The 18165-nt window shown below is 43.4% G+C and overlaps 1 protein-coding gene across 1 annotated transcript in view; it reads left to right on the forward strand.

Moving 5' to 3' along the window:
• The window catches only part of LIPI (lipase I), a 213368-nt gene that overhangs the window by 57902 nt on the left and 137301 nt on the right, over window positions 1-18165 (forward strand). The window contains exon 3 of the mRNA XM_086934060.1: window positions 13824-13932. Coding sequence (XP_086790186.1) covers window positions 13824-13932 — 109 coding nt within the window. The remainder of the gene's footprint in view (window positions 1-13823; window positions 13933-18165) is intronic.

Raw genomic sequence — 18165 nt, forward strand, 5'->3', positions numbered from 1 at the left:
TTTTGAGGAATTAAAGAAAGCTTTATGTCAAGCACCAGTTCTAGCGACACCATGTTACAGCAAACCTTTTACACTTTTTGTTACCGAATGTGAGGGTACAGCGTTGTCTGTCCTCACTCAAGATCAAGCAGGTTCACATAAGCCTTGCGCTTATTTTTCAAGCACATTGGATTCAGTAGCCCAGGCACTCCCTGCGTGCTTGAAGTCAGTAGCAGCAACAGCACTAGCAATCAGACAGAGCGACTCAATTGTTTTAGGACATCCATTAACAGTTCAAGTTCCACATTCTGTAGAGGTTCTTTTAAATAGAACTCAGACTCAGCACTTGACTATAGCACGACTGACAGGTTATGAATTGACACTATTCCAGCCTCACATAGAAATCAGACGCTGCAGCATTCTGAACCCCGCAACATTGTTACCTACAATTATGACAGATCCAGCCCCGCATGATTGCATAGAGATCATTAATGCAGTAACAAAGCCTCAACAAGACTTAACAGATGTTCCACTGACAAATCCAGACCTGACACTTTACGTGGATGGTTCATGCATGAGAACAAGTACAGGAGAACTAGTTGCCGCGTATGCAGTGACCACTGAAACTGAAGTTAAAGAAACACATCGTATTGACACACTGTCTGCTCAAGCGGCGGAGCTCATCGCTCTGACCCGAGCTTGTATACTAGCCAAGAACAGAAATGTTAACATATACACTGATTCCCGTTATGCGTTCGGAGTCGTACACGACTTCGGAATGTTATGGCAAGAACGAGGTTTCTTGACCTCTCATGGTGCCAAGATCCAACACGGTCCCCTCATTCAAGCACTGTTAGAAGCAATACATTTGCCCTCGGGCATATCAGTCATGAAGTGTAAAGCACATATTAAAGTTACAGATTCTGTTTCCCAGGGTAACGACCTGGCAGACCAGACAGCAAAACATACAGCATTGACTCACACCCAGACTACTGATGTGACAAAGACAATAGTACCAACACAGTGTATGTCAGTCAGGGATCCCACCCTAGATGTAATCGATATCCAGACACATGCTACTACAGATGAAATAAAGAAATGGACTGAACTAGGAGGGATTCAGACAGACCAAGGATGGGTCACGAAGGGAAAATCTACATGGTTTCTCCCCGACTCAATGGTTCAAATCATGATAAATACAGCACATAGTCCAGCACATCTAGGAGAGAAAGCTATGTTAGACAGTTTACAGAATCTCTGGTACAACAAACACTTACGAGCAGCAGCAAAACAGAAAGTGCGTACTTGCATGATCTGTTGTCAGTTCAATCCAGGTAAAAGCGTTCCTGTAGAGCAAGGTGGATTTCATCCTCCCGATCACCCTTTTGAAGTCCTCCAGATGGATTATATCCAGATGGACCGTTGTCGGGGATTCAAATATGTCCTCGTAGTTGTTTGTGCACTTTCCCGTTGGACCGAAGCATATCCAGTCTCAGATTACACTGCCCCGACCACTGCCAGGCAGCTGGTTCGAGAATTCTTCCCACGATACGGCTTGCCTCGTGTCGTGTACTCAGATAACGGACAGCCGTTCTCATCCGAACTCATGAAGCATGTCTCCCTTCTGCTAGGATATCAGTGGAGATTCCATTGTGTCCGACATCCCGAAGCCGCAGGCCTTGTAGAAAGGCATAACCAGACATTAAAGACCCGTCTTGCTAAAGTTTGTAAAGAGAAAGGGGTCGACTGGATAGTCGCCCTGCCAGTTGCATTGTTCTACATGAGAATGGTTGCCCATTCGAGATCAGGACTATCCCCGTACGAAGTGGTCTTTGGCAGACCACCGAATATGTGGGGGACGCCCATGCCTAAGAAAATTACTGATGTCGATGTAATATGCTGACAGATTACCTTGCCTCCTTGATGTCTGCACTCCAATCATGTCGTTCACAGGTTGCCGCAGCCTTCCCTGACAACACTGATGTAAAGCCGCACGATGTCCGACCAGGTGACACCGTCCTAATAAGGAACTTTGACAGGAAAAGTCCGCTGGAACCCCGCTGGAAAGAGCCGAAGACCGTCCTTCTCACTACGAGGACAGCAATCAAAGTGGAAGGCAGAAAGGGGTGGATACATACGAGTCATATTAAAAAGTGCAACGAACTGAAACCAGACCCAGACTCGTCCACCCCCTCCAAAGACTGTATTAAACCTAGTGACTTTAAAGTTCCCGAACGAGAGAAAACTCCCCAAGAGGAGTATAGACTGAAGCTTCGATCTAGCAAGTCAGACAGTTTAATTGTTTAAGTCCTCCCCTAGGTGAATCGGTTAAATAGTTTCTGACATGTATCCCCTAGATCGAGATAGAGAGAGAGAGAGACAATTCAAGAAACGTGCATATTGCAAATCACTCCGCAGCCACTGTATAGTGACATTATTAATTATGTTTTTTCTAAGTCTTCTGATTATTGTGGCGAGTATATTGCTTCCCATATACTACCCTATCTTCAAGCGTGAACAATCTGCTTACAATGTTTCTGCTGAACATTCTTTTAGCACATTACCCCCTCACGAATTGTCTTACAGACTTGCGCTTCGCAACAACACATTCATCAGCATGTTACATCACTCCCATCAGACCAGCAATGCTACAAACTGTTGGATATGTGGCCGACTCCCTCCCCATCAGAAATACAAGGGAGTTCTGCCCCTCTTTCCGTATCCGTTCACTCACAATGGCTCCTGTGGTGCATGGAGTAGATTGATTAATTCTTTAGATTCTGATATTGCTGTGACCAGCGAGGGGGGCTGGGTTTGGGGAAACCTGAATTCAGTTCTGTTCGACGTCTGTTACCCTGATGGAAGTGGACGATCCGTTAGAATAGGAACTGATCTAGAAAACGAAGTATATGGATTAGGTAATTACACAGTTAACCTCATGATCCTTACTATCGAGTCCGAAGCTGCACCCATTCTCCCCGCTATGTCAGTATTACCAGTCACTGGTCATCTTTGTGTTAGAAAGAAAGGTTCAGTACACTTAGGTCATAGTAAATGTACTACTGTGGTCGAATTCACTGATGAGGGTAGGTCCTCATTTCGAGCTACACATCATTCCTACTTTGTTTGTGGCCATACCGCATACATACGTTTACCTCCAGATTGGGATGGTACCTGTTACATTGCTTTCCTTCTGCCCCCTGTTTTCCTAGCTCCTCCTGATTATCATAGAAATACAAATCTAGTAAAAGATAGATTCCGAAGAGATCTCCCGATTGTCGACTATACTGAAACGGCATGGGAGCAATACACAGATTTCAATAAAGGATTCTTTTTCTTCACAGGTCCCGTCCAAAACAGTAAATTAATACGTAGATTAACTAGAACACTTGAAGCAGTAGTACATGAAACTGCCTCCGCCCTAGGTAACTTAACGGAGGAGCAGTCTGCTATGCGGATTGTTGTCCTTCAAAATCGTCTTGTTATTGACGTCATCTTGGCAGATAGAGGTGGAGCTTTTAAGGTCATCGGGTCAAGTTGCTGTGTTTTCATTCCAGAAAACGCGCCATCTGTATACAAAGCTATTACACAAGATTGCAAGTTTGATACATCAGAATCCAGGCACCTGGACTTGGTCCGGTTGGTTCTGGACAACGTTGACCGCTTGGGGATGGAAGATCCTATCCTTCCTAGGTATTGGCCTCATCATAGTATTCAGTTGCTGCCTGTGCTTACAGTGTGGGCCAGCGATTTGTGGACTGTGTGCCACATCGTGCATTGAACATTCCAGTTTTCTCTCAAACCGACAACGGAAGAGAGACGAGCAAATGATGTTACAAGAACAGACTGATCGATTCATGAGGATCAAGATATCGTGAAGGGTCCGTAGGGAACAAGGAGGGAATGAGGAAATATACATTTTTGGTCAAGTTATGTTCCCTATCGTGTACCCCACCGTCTCCATGTACGAGCTTAAAGTGCATGTAACTTCCCTCCTGTGCCAGCTATGAAGACGCAAATACATTTGCGTCCAACGTTAACATGTCCTCTTTCAGACCCACCCAAAATGGGTTGAATAGTCCGTTCCTAAGTATGCCATGCCAACGTCTTTTTGTGGTGTACTTTACACGTTTTTCAGCTCTGGCGAAGCAGGCCCTGAATTCTGCCATCGAGCCTTTTTCTGCTTTCTGACTCTGAAAGGCCTCAGCCCAGGCTGTCTCTGTACTCGTGACCTCTGCCTTACTCCTTGCGCGGCTCACCGCGTTTAGCTCAGCCTGCTGCCTGCCAAGAATGAATTCAACCTTCGAGTTATCTGTTTCCCTCTCCGAAGATGCATTCCTGCCTACTAGTTTAAGTAAACATCCCCCCAGCTGCAGAGCGAAGGGCCTGGCCTTACTGTCTCCGTGCAAGTAATTCATAGCCTCTGTTACCATGGAAGGCCCATGCCCCCACGCTCCTCATGCAGACACTTAGACGCTTATACACGCACTCACAGTCAGTATAGAATAGCTTCTGCCCCAGAGACCTTTTCCGCCCAGATAGTATGGTTCCCAAACATCAGATATCAGATATGATAGAGGTACGAGGTGATCTGACATGCCAGACTTCTGTCTCTTTCCGCCACTGTAAATGTCAAGTCCCCTGCACCCTCCAGTTTCACGTCAATCACACGTCATGCAGCTGCGCGCGCATCCAGGCCTCAGATTTCTGCTGACATTGCAAGATTCTGCTTTGTTGCCACCCACTTATGACACCTACTTATGACGTTTCTAGCACACACCTCTATGTTCACGCCTAGTTCACGCCTTCTAATTACGTATTATTACCACGTGTGTGTGTTTTATCTTGTTTCTTTCAGCTGTTACGCCTACTATATTGGTTTCTATAATGTAACTCAAGTATATAAGCTATGTATTGTAAATCAAATATTGCTCTATCCCTTCCTGCACCCCAGTGGTGGCAGGAACAAGATATCCGGTCATGACCATTCCTTTTTTAAGGAATAAAACCCCTAAGAACTCTAACACCACGGACTCTGCCTTTTTCTTTCCGACTTGAGTTATTATTGATTAAGTACTTACCTGCATAGAAATTAGGACGGTAAATCAAATATTTACCACACTCTTAGCCATGGTTTCCACCTCCCATTGGATAACATGGCTAAGAACTGCTCAGGGCAGGTGTTAGCTTTTGGAGATAGCGATGTTAGCGACTATTTTCAGTCGCTAACATCTTGGCACGCCCACTTTGCATGTCATTAGTGATAAATATCACTGACATGCAAAGTGGGGCCCAAGATGGTCGCTATCTCCTACTAGCTGTCGCTAACTGGTGTTAGGGACAGCTAGGTAATAGGGAGATAATTTTATCTCTGCTTTCTTGGCTTTTAAAGCCAAAAAAGCGGAGATAAACCCCCTTGATATTATGCCCCTCAGTTCCTTAATGCTGTGTGGTATCCATGATGAAGTTACAGGTCAAGCTGAGAGGACTTGGTTTTGCAGCATTGTGGACAAAACACTGGGACACAGATGCGGCACCAGAGTTAGAACTGTGTGTTACAAACATCAGTGGCACGGTGAATAGGGCTTCCGCCGTAGTAATTCTTCAGAGGCGCTGTGTCTTCATCAGAGCCTGTAAGTCGCAGTTGTTGCGTCAAGCGGGCAACACCGGCTTTGGAGCAAGCAGCGGCACAGTGTAAGGATTGCAGACAGGCACTGGTTCCGGACTTGCTTTGTGTTGGTTTCTTCTGGTAGCATGGAAACTCACTTCGAAGTGCCCAGGAACTGGAACTGCCACCACTCGGCAAGTAGGGCTGTCAGCAGACGAGCCCAGGTACTACTGGTGAACTCTTTGATGGCCCTGAGACTTCCAACAGGAGGCAAGCTCAACTCAAGCTCTTGGACAAACTTTAGAAAACAGGATGTAGAGAGCAAAATCCAGTCCTCTCACTCCCACGAAAGAAACAGCAGGCAGCAGGCCAAAACAGCAAAGTGGCAGTTCCTCCTGGCAGCCCAGCAGCTCTTCTTTCTGGCAGAATGTTCTCAGTCCAGAAGTGTTCCTTCTATATGGTGTCAGAGGTCCAGTACTTATACCCATTCTAATCTTTGAAGTAGGGAGACTTCAAAGAAAGGTCTTTGTAGTGAACAAGACGTGCCCTTCCTGGCTCCAGACATACTACATGGGAATGGAGACTACTTTGTGTGGGGACAGACACAGCCCTATTTAGCTGCAAGTATTATCTCCTCCCACCACTCCAGCTCAGGAAGGTGCATCAGCCTGGTGATGAGCCATCGGTATATGGAGTGCACACCCCAGCTCCCTCTGTGTGTGACTGTCTAGAGTGAATTCAAAGAGCCCAACTGTCATCCATCCCAGGCATGTATTCTAGGGACAGAGAGAGGCACAGAATTATTAAGCAAGAAACAGCCAACTTTCTGAAAGTGGCATTTTCAGACCTGCAATCTTAAAACCACCTTCACTAAATGATGTATTTTAAAAATGTGAGTCTAGAGACACCTAACTCAAATTTTTAATCTATTCCCAATTCGAGGATACACTGGTACGATGTTGCCAGGCAGCCACAATACTAACCTATGGGAGCGATAGACCTTGCCATTCTGAAAACCGAGTGTAACCGTTTATCACTACCAGAACATGTAAAACTCACAAGCACAAATTCTACCTCTTAAATACCCTGCTCCCTGCCCAAGGGGCTACCTAAGGGATGCCTTACATGTAGTAAAAGGGAAGATGTGGGCCTGGCAAGTAGGTGCATTTGCCAAGTCAAATTGGCATTTTTAAAACTGCACATACAGGTGCTTTGATGGCGGGGCTGAGACAGGTTTGTCAGGCTACTCATGTGGGTGGCACAATCAGTGCTGCTGGCCCACTATTAACTTTTTGATTTTGTGACCTGGGGCACACATGGTGCACTGTACTAGGGACTTTAAAGTAAATGAAATACACCATAATGGAGAAACCAATTACTATCAGATTTTAGACAAGGTGTACTTGCACTTGAGCACTAGTCAGCAATGATCAAGTGCCCAGAGCCCTAAAGTCAGCAAAAACCAAAGTCAGCACACAGTCAAAATCAGGAGATCAGAAACAAAAAAACAGGGGAAACCACACCAAAGATGCCAGGTCTAACACATCTTGTACAAGCAGGAACCACCACTCTAGTCAGGGTAAGCCAGAGGCACACCAAAACATGACCTGTGCTTACCCTTTAGTAGCTTGTCACAGAGCAGTTAGGCTTATTTAAAGAGGCAATGCGTAAAGTATCAGTGCAACAAACACACACAGTAACTCAATGAAAACACCACAAAAGTAGTCCACACAGAGTTAGAAAAAGAGATTATGCTTTTATGAGTAAAATAAGACAAAACGACAAAAAATCCATTAAGTAGAACTGGAGTTATTAATTTTCTTATTATAAATCAAAGAGTAGTACTTAGAAGTAAATAGCAGTTAGAGGTTACTTGAGAACGTGCTGAACCAAGGTAAATCTAAAGTTAAGGGCTGACCACATTGGAAGGCAGGCCAGCAACAGGACTTGCGCAGGTCTGGCTGAAATAGTATCTTGAATTTAGCAAGCGCTCGATGCGAGGAGCAGAGGAGGCGATATGTCATCATTGATCCCGCGACTGCAGGCAATGCATCGGTCTCGAACTGCGCAGTCGATGAAGGCTCCATCGACAAACCCCTTTATGATTCAGGCAACGCGTCGTCGTCTGTCAAATAGATGTCATCAATTGGCTCCTGCGTCGCCGTCAAAAGGCATCAGTTCCGAACAGCGCAAAGCCGTCACTGTGGTGTTTTTGATGGTTCTGTACAGCAGAAGTCACCTTGCAAATTCTGAAGGCTGGACTGGCACACTTGGCGGGGTAAGACTCACAGTTGGCACAGTTCAGGCTGTTTCAGGGTTGAAGGAAGTCTTTGATGGCCCTGAGACTTCAGAACAGGGAACAAGCCAGCCAGCCCTTGAAGTCAATCTAGGTTCAGGTGAGATGGGTAAAGTCCTTGTCCACAGCAGAGCAGAGATCAGAAGGCAGGAGGGCAGCACAAAAAAGAAGAAATGCAGTTCTTCTAACCTAGTAGTTGAGGAGAGTGGCACTCCTTGTAGCGCAGCATTTTTTACTCCTGGCAGAGTTCTTCACAGTTCCAGTATTGTACTTTCTTGGTAGGCTCAGAGGCTCAGTACTTATACCCAGTTGTGCTTTTGATCTGAAAGTTACCCCTACACCTTAATCAAGAAAAAGCAAGAATGAGAAAAAGACCTAGGTATGGAAGGGACTCCCTGTAGGAGGAAGAACGAGTCTTCCTTCCTGTTCCCCTCACACACCTTGAAGGGTGTTATGCTTCATCGTCGGGCATTTGCTCCTCGTCGGGCCCGGTGCTGCAATGCCCTACAGGTCCCCCGAAGGGTCACTTTAGTGGAGATCTTTTTAGGGAATGCCGGATGGTGCGTGTTGGTATGCGGGGAAAGGGTCCAAATAAAGAGGGTGATAGATGCGTGTGTTGAGTGAAAATACAAACGGGGGTTACTAAATCAAAACATTTAATCATAAAACGGGAAACCTGCCCGAATAAAATTAGAACCCCATGGGTAAAAAGTTAACCCAGCAGGCACAATATGCCTGTTGTAAACCAACATGTTTCGCAACCCTATTGCCGCAAGGGTCATTGGCGCTTCTTCAGGGTAAAAAAACAGAGAGTAATGTAGTGCAAGTGAAGTGAATACTTAAAAAAGGATACCCTCATGATCATTCAGGGCGAGCCAACATCCTGTACCCAAGCAGGGTGGCGAAAGATTGCAAATGCTCCTGATGGATACTCAACGCTATCAGGAGAAATACTCAATTGGCTAAAGGAAATGGACATCCGCACATTCACAGGAGATATCCGTGGGTGCGGGCTACCGAGTACCTGCCCCGTCCATGCGTCTGCCGAAATATGTCTTGCATCTCCCAACTCTTTAGTAGGTGCAGCTACGGACAGGACATCCTGGCGAGAGAGAGACATTTTCCAACAAATTATCAATTACATTATAATGTTCAAGTAGAGTGGAATAGCTTAACACTCAATGCACCACCATTGACGCTTCTTGAATGCAGAGCATACAACAAGCAGAAAAAAGAACCTCATTGTCACTGGCTTAAATTTAAATATCTGCATGAAGTATGAACATTGCATTTTTGTAAGTTTTTTCACATATTTGCTTGTCCAAACAGGAGATAAATGTTGCAGAAGCTCTTCAGTCCGCATGTATTTTGAATCTTCCTTCTCTATCAGTAAGTACATGCGGCTAGCAGACATACCACAACAAATGCATTTTTATCCCAATTCTTTCGTATACCTGGTATTTGAAAAACTTAAACTGGTCAATTGTTAAGGCTGCCTGGAATACATAAGTAAGTGAATGAATAACGTCCCACCACATGCATTCCAGTCAGCAGTCCTGATCCATGATGCGTAGAATTCCTAACAATTATAATTCCCGATTGCTCCCTTTGCTAAATTCCAGAGACGCTTCAGTTAAACTTATACTTGATCTTGTTTGCTACACTTATTTACTTCTCTCTTTCAATATATCTGCGGGAAAGGAAATCATGTGAGTCTGAGATCGCAGCTTTATACACATAGTGAAGGTTTTACCACATTTGCACCTTGGAGTCTTATTTACAGTTTGGCAGGCAGCATACTTTGTCAAGGTGTGGCAAATATCCTAGCCGCCGTATTACAGGTGTTTTAGGCAGTAATTCACCCGTAATATGGTGAACGGAACATCTGCCACCTTTACGACAGCATCAGCCCCTTAATATGTGCAATTTGCAAATTTTAGCAAAAATATGTGTTTCTTGCTCAGATGGTTAAAGAGGTAGTAGAAAATTACAACGCCTGGTGCTCTCTAGTTGTAGGCCCTTAGCAAAGATGAACATTCAAGTGTTTAACTAGAACTACTAAGGTGACACTTTAGCCCAGACAGTAATATTGTGTGTTAAAATATAAAAAAAGACTGAAAATAACACTGCCACAGAAAGTAATGCATTTCATATTTTGAATGTTTTCGTCACACAAGTTTGTTCTTCCCTGCTGCATAATTTGGTCCTGCACTGATGCTCCAGTTGCCCTGCATGTTACCTCATGCCTCCACATAGCCTACCTATTGTCTCTCCTGTTCTAAACCCACATGTTATTCCTCTTTCTTCCTGCCTCTTCTCCTCGCATAGTACTATTGCCTAATTCGCCTACTAAGTCTCTAGGAGGCACAGCTGGTTTCTTATAACCATTAATCTCCCCTCACTGTTACATAGATTCACTTGTTTCACCCTGCTCTCATTAGCACACACTGCCACCTCTGAAAGGCTCCGAGGGCTGGCAAAGAGTTAGTTACATGTAACTTTGGTACCAAAAGTTGCCCAGTAGAGCTGGGGAATAGCCAATCACATCAGGCTGGTGCCTCCAACAGGCAACTTCAGTTGGGAAGAATCAGGGGGTTGGGTTTTATAATGGCGGCACATGAATGCTGCCAATCATTCTTTTTCTCAAATTACAGATTTTTTTGCCTCATAAAAATGAAGAATCTACACAAATGTGTATTTGATTCGAAATTTTCAGCGCCAGATGGATTCTAAAGTAGTATTTGTGTGTGACTAAAACATTTATTTTTTATAAATAGATCCTGTTGCCAAAGATGCGGCTTTGCTTGGCTGAAAATAACAGGTGTTAGCAATGCCAATTGAACGACCCTTTTTGTATCAATGGTAAAATTAAAGGTTTAGTTCTCTCTGCAAGGGTCCAAATCTGAGAGCTGCGGGCTGAATTCGAAGCCACTACTGAACTGTGGGATGTAATCAGATTAATGTGGTGTCTGGACTTTGTGCCACTTTTTTCTTGCCAATGGGCATTCCACTGCAGCACTAGAGTCCCTAATTAAACAGCATTACAGTTAGAGCTTGTGAAATCTCTGCCAGCAGGGTGGGGAGGGGAGCAGGGCCTGGGGGGCATCCCCTATAAAAAACAAAAATAATAGCAAGCACCACGAGGCAAACATTGATATAAATGGCAATCTCTGCCTGGAGAAGTTGGAGAGAACAGGCAAATTAGCCTACAAGAACTTCAGGGAGGGAAATGGGAAATTTCTAAAAGTTCCTTTTCCCAAAAATATATTACTAATTTGACTTCACCATTATATTACATTTTTTAATAACTATTAGAAATAGTTGTTCATTTTTTTTAGCAAGGCCCATTACTGAAATACAGTATTAATATTTTAATATGTACTCCGGTTTTCTACTAGGCCTGACATAGTAAAAAATAGCTTTTGAGTGCTAGTCACTGTAAGGACATGTTATCATTAATATTCTATATGTCCAACTTTCAAATACAGTGCACCCTGCCTTGTGGGCTGCATGGATGAATTATTAATATTTGAAAGTTCGATTTTGTCATTTCAAAAGGGTTAATTTGGAAAGGTCTAATTGTAGTCACTGCTAAAGGCAGTTCCATTGGTAGGCATGTAGCCATGTTTGCACATCCAGTGTAGTGAATGACACAATAGGTGCTGCTGTTCACTAGTGGCATTTTACTACCAGGCCTTGCGTACATCTGGTACCATATAGTAGGGAGTAATTTGTAAATTGATTGTAACAATACAGAATATGCCAAATCCACCGTGTTTAAAGGGGGAGCACAGACACTTTACCACTGTTTAGCAGGAATACAGTGCACCGAGTTTTAAAACCAGCAAACATTTAGGGTCCAACAAGAGGTGAAAAAATCTGGGGTGCCAAACAGGAAAGGCAAATTTCCTACAGCTAGTGTCTGCAAGATAGGATGGGTGAGCAGTGAGGCATTACATGAGCATTCAAGCACTGTCAATGTGAAGGCAGTGCTCCTGTTGAACTCTATACAAGGCATTACAACAGGGAGTAGATATATTCTTGGAGTTGTCAGGCCTATTTCAGAAGTTGCCTGATCTATCTACAACCGGACTTACCTCAAACAAAGAATCCACTATTTAAGGAACCCTGCCCTTTTGATGTTACAGACCACTGGGATATGCAGATGGATTCTTTGTCCCTCGATCAAAACATCAGAAACATCCCAGCTCTCAAAAAGAAATACTGACAGAAGAGCAACTAGGCTAACTATGGGTAGCATAACGCCTCAAAAAAGATGCAGACAGACCCGCTGTCTACATTAAAGTGGCTTACATTTTATCTTGCTGACTCATGCAAAAGTGGGCCACATTGATTGGGGGCAGGGACAGGACACCAAAGCAGGTGCCAGTCAGGGGTAGTAGTTCAGGAAGACAGCTATAAGGTGGGAACTCAAGACTAGGGCTGGGCGTAGTTTGCGAAGTAGCGCTACGCGAAGCTACGCAAAGCTACGCAAAGTGCACTTCGCACTACGCGAGCTACGCGTAGCACTACCCAAACTGCGTAGTAGCCTGTTCGCACTGTGCAAGATGCCGTTTTCAATGATTGCACAGTGCAGACAAGCATCCGGCACTGTGCAATATTTGAAAACGGCATCTTGCACAGTGCAAGCTGTAGTTTTCTGCCGCTCGAGTAGATTTTTACTCGAACAGCAACTTTCTCAACGTGGACTGGTAGTCTCTCATCACGAGCAGTCGCGAGCATACCCGACCACTCACAATGAGAAACCTGACCTCCCCGCGTTGAGAATCTCGCAGGGAGATTTATTTTCCACGATCGCGATCGGCAACTTGATGTTGCTGATCGCGAACGAGGAAAAAGTCTTGCCGGGATGTCATTTTGCGTGCACGTTGTCGCCAACTTGACATTGAGGACTGCGAGCAAGAAAAAAATGACAGCGGCACTACGCTACGCACCGCTATGCGTGTTTGCACTGTGCTACGTGCAATTCACATAGTGCGAATTAGCGAAAACTTCACAAACTATGCGAGCATAGCGTTGTGCTTTGCCCAGGGTTACTCAAGACCGAGGGGTATTCAGTTAACTTCCAGAATAGCTAAGTAGGCACAAACAGAAGAGCGCCAGACCGGGTAAGAACACGTTGCAGGCAATTTATCTATTGGGGTGGCACCACTGGGATGGGGTTGAAGAGTTTGCCAGGAGCACAAAGGCAGGAGAGAAGTGGACAGAGTCGGAAGAGGACACAGGCAATGGGGTTAGGGGAGTGATAGGCCAAAGGGGAAATAAACTCCTTCCACAGTCATCCTCTCTGTCTTGTGGCTTTACCTCCTTACCCGAGTAACAACCATCATTGTATTTTGGATGTATCCTCTTGCTCACAGCAGTGGAAAAGCGGTGCACCCCGTTGCATGTGCAGCAGGATGTGATGAATTGAGTTGCTTCCAGTGAATGGGCCCATCTCCAAGCCCATATGTTGGCTTTGTGGCACTGGTGCACCACTGAGCTAATCCATAAAGACCTTTTTATTATTATAGGTCTCTTTAAGAACCAGAGAGTTTCTCCGAAAAGGACCCTCAACGACCACCTTGACGTCAGACAGTGTATTTAAAGCAATATTAGATTATTTGTATACATGTATGATAATTATAGGATTTCATTTGGGGTTGGGATGTTCACCATAAATATAGAGTCTGTCCTTCGCGTGCATTCCTCCACCCTACCTCGAGTTATTTTTATAACCTATGGGTTTTAAAATGAAAAGAAAAATATTCCAACATCTGCCATCATATAATGACTATGTCCAAAGTAAAGAAACCACAACCAAAAGTAAAAATAAACAAATATGGAATCCGTAAAATAGATCTGAGAACTAACTCGAAAAATGTTTGGTTCATGACTAAAGCCTTTTAGTTACTAAAATGATTTGTATCTATTTTGCAGATAGAAGGGGCTTCTCTCGAATCTATTTATATGGTCGGCGTCAGTCTTGGGGCTCACATAGCTGGATTTGTAGGAAGTATGTACAATGGGAAACTTGGAAGGATAACAGGTAAGAGGCTTGTGCTACTAACATCAATACAAACTTGTATACAGTGAGGGCAATGTAAAATTGTTTAACAAGTAAAAAAATGATGGCGGAAGAGGAGCAGATGTCTACTGCTGAAGCTGACTCTAAATGGAGATAAGACATAGAAAGTTAGAAGCAAATGTATAGAAACATTTATACACAGGACTGTGGAAGTGCTCATATAGACGCTCTGTAAATCTGCCATTTCTCGATGTAACTGATAACACCAAACACAAGCTGTACTCTAATCCATCGATTCCTTATTATAAACCCACCCACTGAAGGCTTGAATGTAACTTGGACCGCAACTGTTGTATTGCCTCATTGCTATCTTTTGATTCCACTGTGCTTTTAAAAATAATAACAATTATTTAAAAAAAAGAAATTGTCATCACAGATAGGTTACCAAGGCTCATGTCAGCACACCCATAAAATAGTTTTACTGCTCCATGGTCCAAAATAATCGCTATAGGTTTTCACTTGTGAGAAAATGGACTAATGTTGTGATGTCAAAACACAAACGTAATGGGAGGAATGCTTGCAAATAGTTTAACCACTGACCCCTCCGGTAGCATTGCAAACTAGCATGTTTTGCCCACCATGCCACCTCAGATTTAACCAGGCCATATGCAAATCAGCCTTGATCCTACTCCAATGGGAACAGGCCAGCCAGTATTATCAAGCCGGGTCCTGTATGAACCAGAACACAAGCAACTCAAGACCAGTTTCGAAATATTTGAGCCTCTTTAGTCAGGTTCAGCTTGGTTCCAGTGGCACAGTGAGTACAGGACCCGTGTCTGAGCATACCCGTGGCTAATAAGAGCATTACACCAAATCCACAAAAAGTGATGGGTGGAATGCTTGCATGTAGCCTGGGACATAACTCATGTTCTTTAGCCTTTTCAAACCATACCTGCATAGGAAGACTGTTGTGCACAGTAGAATCCTGCGTATGGAGTGATCTGCCATGTATAACTTGTATCTGTAGTTTCAGATAACAAGGTTATTTAATGATCTTGGAGGGATTACAAGGCTGGCAAATCAGTGCACGGTCCGTTGCCATACAGGGACTTGGGGACCAAGTATTGAAAATGGCATGAGTAACTTTTCATCTAAACCTCAGACCAAGATTGGTCTTGAACCAGCTTCGTTCTTGATCGGTAACCTGTGAATTATTCTGAGGCTAGATGAGATGTCATACCATCTTAGTTTATGGATATCAAGGGCTGAAAGATTCACAAGATCTTTCTTTGGCAATCCTGCTTAGATTACATCACTGCAATCTACAAAAACTAAAATGTGATAGGTGGAATGCATGAAAAAATCTCCGCCATTGGTAATTACTCTAGTCACATTACAGTCCATTTGCTCTCTGTGCCAATCAAGACCAGGACCAGTCATATATATATAACAGCCTTGGTTCTGCTCCAATGGGAACAGTCCTGTCCAAACTGCCAGTTTGGGTATTCTGCAGACAACAACACAACCAACCCAGACTGGTGTTGGACTTGTTGCAAGGGAGGTACTGCTTGGATCCATTGAAACGCTGATCACTGTCCCATTTTTGGGCACACCTGTGGCACGTTGAGTGTCTCACTTCGAAAAAAAAGCGATGAGTGGCATCCTTGGATTAATTTCAGTCACAGGTAATCACTGCAAGCCAATGTTGTCCCATATTGCCACTGTAGACAGTGCCATAATCACTATTACAATTTTGCAATAAGGCAGCGCGTTGTGCTGTCTAATAGCAATAATATAGTCATGCATTACCCACTACACAAAACAGGGACATTTTTGAAAGGGAAGGCTAGTAGAATGAGAATTCCATACTTTAGTCAAAGGTGATAGAATCCATGTTTTCTGAATGCATTAGCTTGAGCATAAAGAAAGGGTCATTGTTGAACGAAATATCTAACTTTTGTGTTTTTAGAATCGTTTTTGGAGAAGTATTGTGCTAGACATGAAACTGTTTGGGGAGACAACATTTCTGGATCCTGGATCAGAATTCCCGTTTTCTCATGCTCAATGTAGAGCCCGTTGCATTTTATCTATTGTTGAATGTCCTTCAAGCAATTGGCTTTTTTTGAAGATTGCCATGTTGAGCTTCAAGTTTTTGATATATCTGAATGTCTTCTGCATGTGTGTGGTGTCCAATGTGATAGGGGTAAAGAAGATCATGCAAATTGAGAACAGGACAGGAAAATGTGCAGATTGCTGTGGGGCACAAGAGACAACACTGATAATTTCTAAGTGGGATCCACGCTTGATTTTCTGGGTACCATTCTTCAAAAATGATCTGGGCCAGAAAAGGGTAACACCATTAACACTTGTCTGGGTTTATCAAGTCAATAGGGGAACCATTTTGATCACTGATGCCTAAACCATTTAATGATCCTAAGGAATCAGAGTGAAGACCTGGGCCTGATTAAAGGTGGTGAGCAGTTCATTTTAGATGTTGGGTATGGCTGTTGCTATATTCCGACCATACCAGAACCATGTTAGGAGGTCTCTTAACAGGTGAGAGGTTTTTCATCACTACTATTTATAGCGCATTTGCAATAGCGGGAAGTAGTTAATAAACATTTGCAGACCAAAATTAGTTTTTTTATAGAGTACTGTAAATATGTTTTTTGGTTTCCTATTTTTATTTAACACAATATTTTCTTTACTTTCAAAAATACAAAACTCATTGTGGAGAAAATTTAAACCCACTGTTTCCACTCCGAGTAACCAACAATAATGCTAGGAACGTTTTTGCACGCTGTCCAGAAAGGAAGTGATATACCTAATACAAAAGTTAAAAAAAAATATTCTGGGAATACAGTGTCGGAATAATAAACCTTTCTAAAATGCTTAGATTGGCTCAACACCAAACATTTTGTCATATGGATTCAAACCCTACTGATGTGAGAGTCAATTTGCCTTATCAAGTTAAGAAATCACAGAAATTGTCATTTAAAACCAAGACTGAAATACTGTAACCCCAAAAGCGAGTATACACATCTCTCAAATCAAAATCACTCTAAGGGGGTCAAACACTCCTGCTTCTTGATCCATGTACTCCATACAAAGCAAATTATGTTTGTAGGCTATCAACATAAGGTAATTGGGATTCTTGATGCCGCTTCTTTTTTTTTTTTTAAAGTAGAGTGATTTAAACATGGGAAATTCATTAAATATCTAAAGTACAAGGCAACTTACAGACCAGCTCATCTATGGAGTCACAAATCTCCCATGAACCCTGCAACAGTTGAATACTTTTGATCCTTTTTAGAAGAAAATAATTTATTGGTTTGGATATAGTGACTGTCAGATTGCTACATATCAGTGCACGTGGGATGAGTTTGTGAGGGACATTGCCTGAATACAACGAGGTATGGCTGAGATTGGTGATGAAAGCAGCAAGGGAGGGAAGGAAAATGTTAATGAGACACCCTGAGCCCTACCACCTGAGCACTTGTGCTCGTGCTCCTGCGCGGACTCAATCATCTCCCTACTCCCTTCCAAAGTGCAACTCCAACCTCTGACTGGAATGATTCATTTCCTTATCTTGCCTGCTTCAATTATGCAGATGGTACTCAGCTGAGATCATCCTCTATTTGCAAGTCCCTAATAATAAATTGCCCTAGAAACTGGCATCTTGATTAATCATAGACAAAACTGGATGATGGCAAATTAGCTAAACTTCAGCTCAAATCAAGGAAAGATCCTCAGATGTGGAAACTGGCCACTCATGCAAGAAATCCCAGCCTGTGCCAAAGCTTAGGACATATACTGCCCTTGAGAAACACAGTGAAAAAGCCCAGAACCATTGTAAATGCAGATCTCACTCTGAGACCTCAAGCAGATGCTGTAGGTAAACTGTCTATCAATGTGCTCAGACAGATGTTCTCTTACCTAGACTTCACCCGTGGAGATCAATCCATAGCTTCACTTGTAGTCTTGCACCTGAAATATATGAATCGACCTTAGAGAGGATCAACAAAATAGCTCTGTAACAAATTATTACAGGTACGAAACTCAACGCCCAGAATGCTCCTACATATGTAATCCTGAGATCACATAACACAATCCTCTTGAATCTATATTGCTGGTTCCCAGTCTCTCATGGGATCACTTTCAAAGGGATGTATGACGTTACAACGCATACTTTTACAACGCATACCATTGCAACACATTTTTTACAATGCAACATCCATTACAACGCATTCCATT

Source organism: Lissotriton vulgaris, chromosome 8, assembly GCF_964263255.1.
Source record: "Lissotriton vulgaris chromosome 8, aLisVul1.2, whole genome shotgun sequence".
NCBI classification, from domain to species: Eukaryota; Metazoa; Chordata; class Amphibia; order Caudata; family Salamandridae; genus Lissotriton; species Lissotriton vulgaris.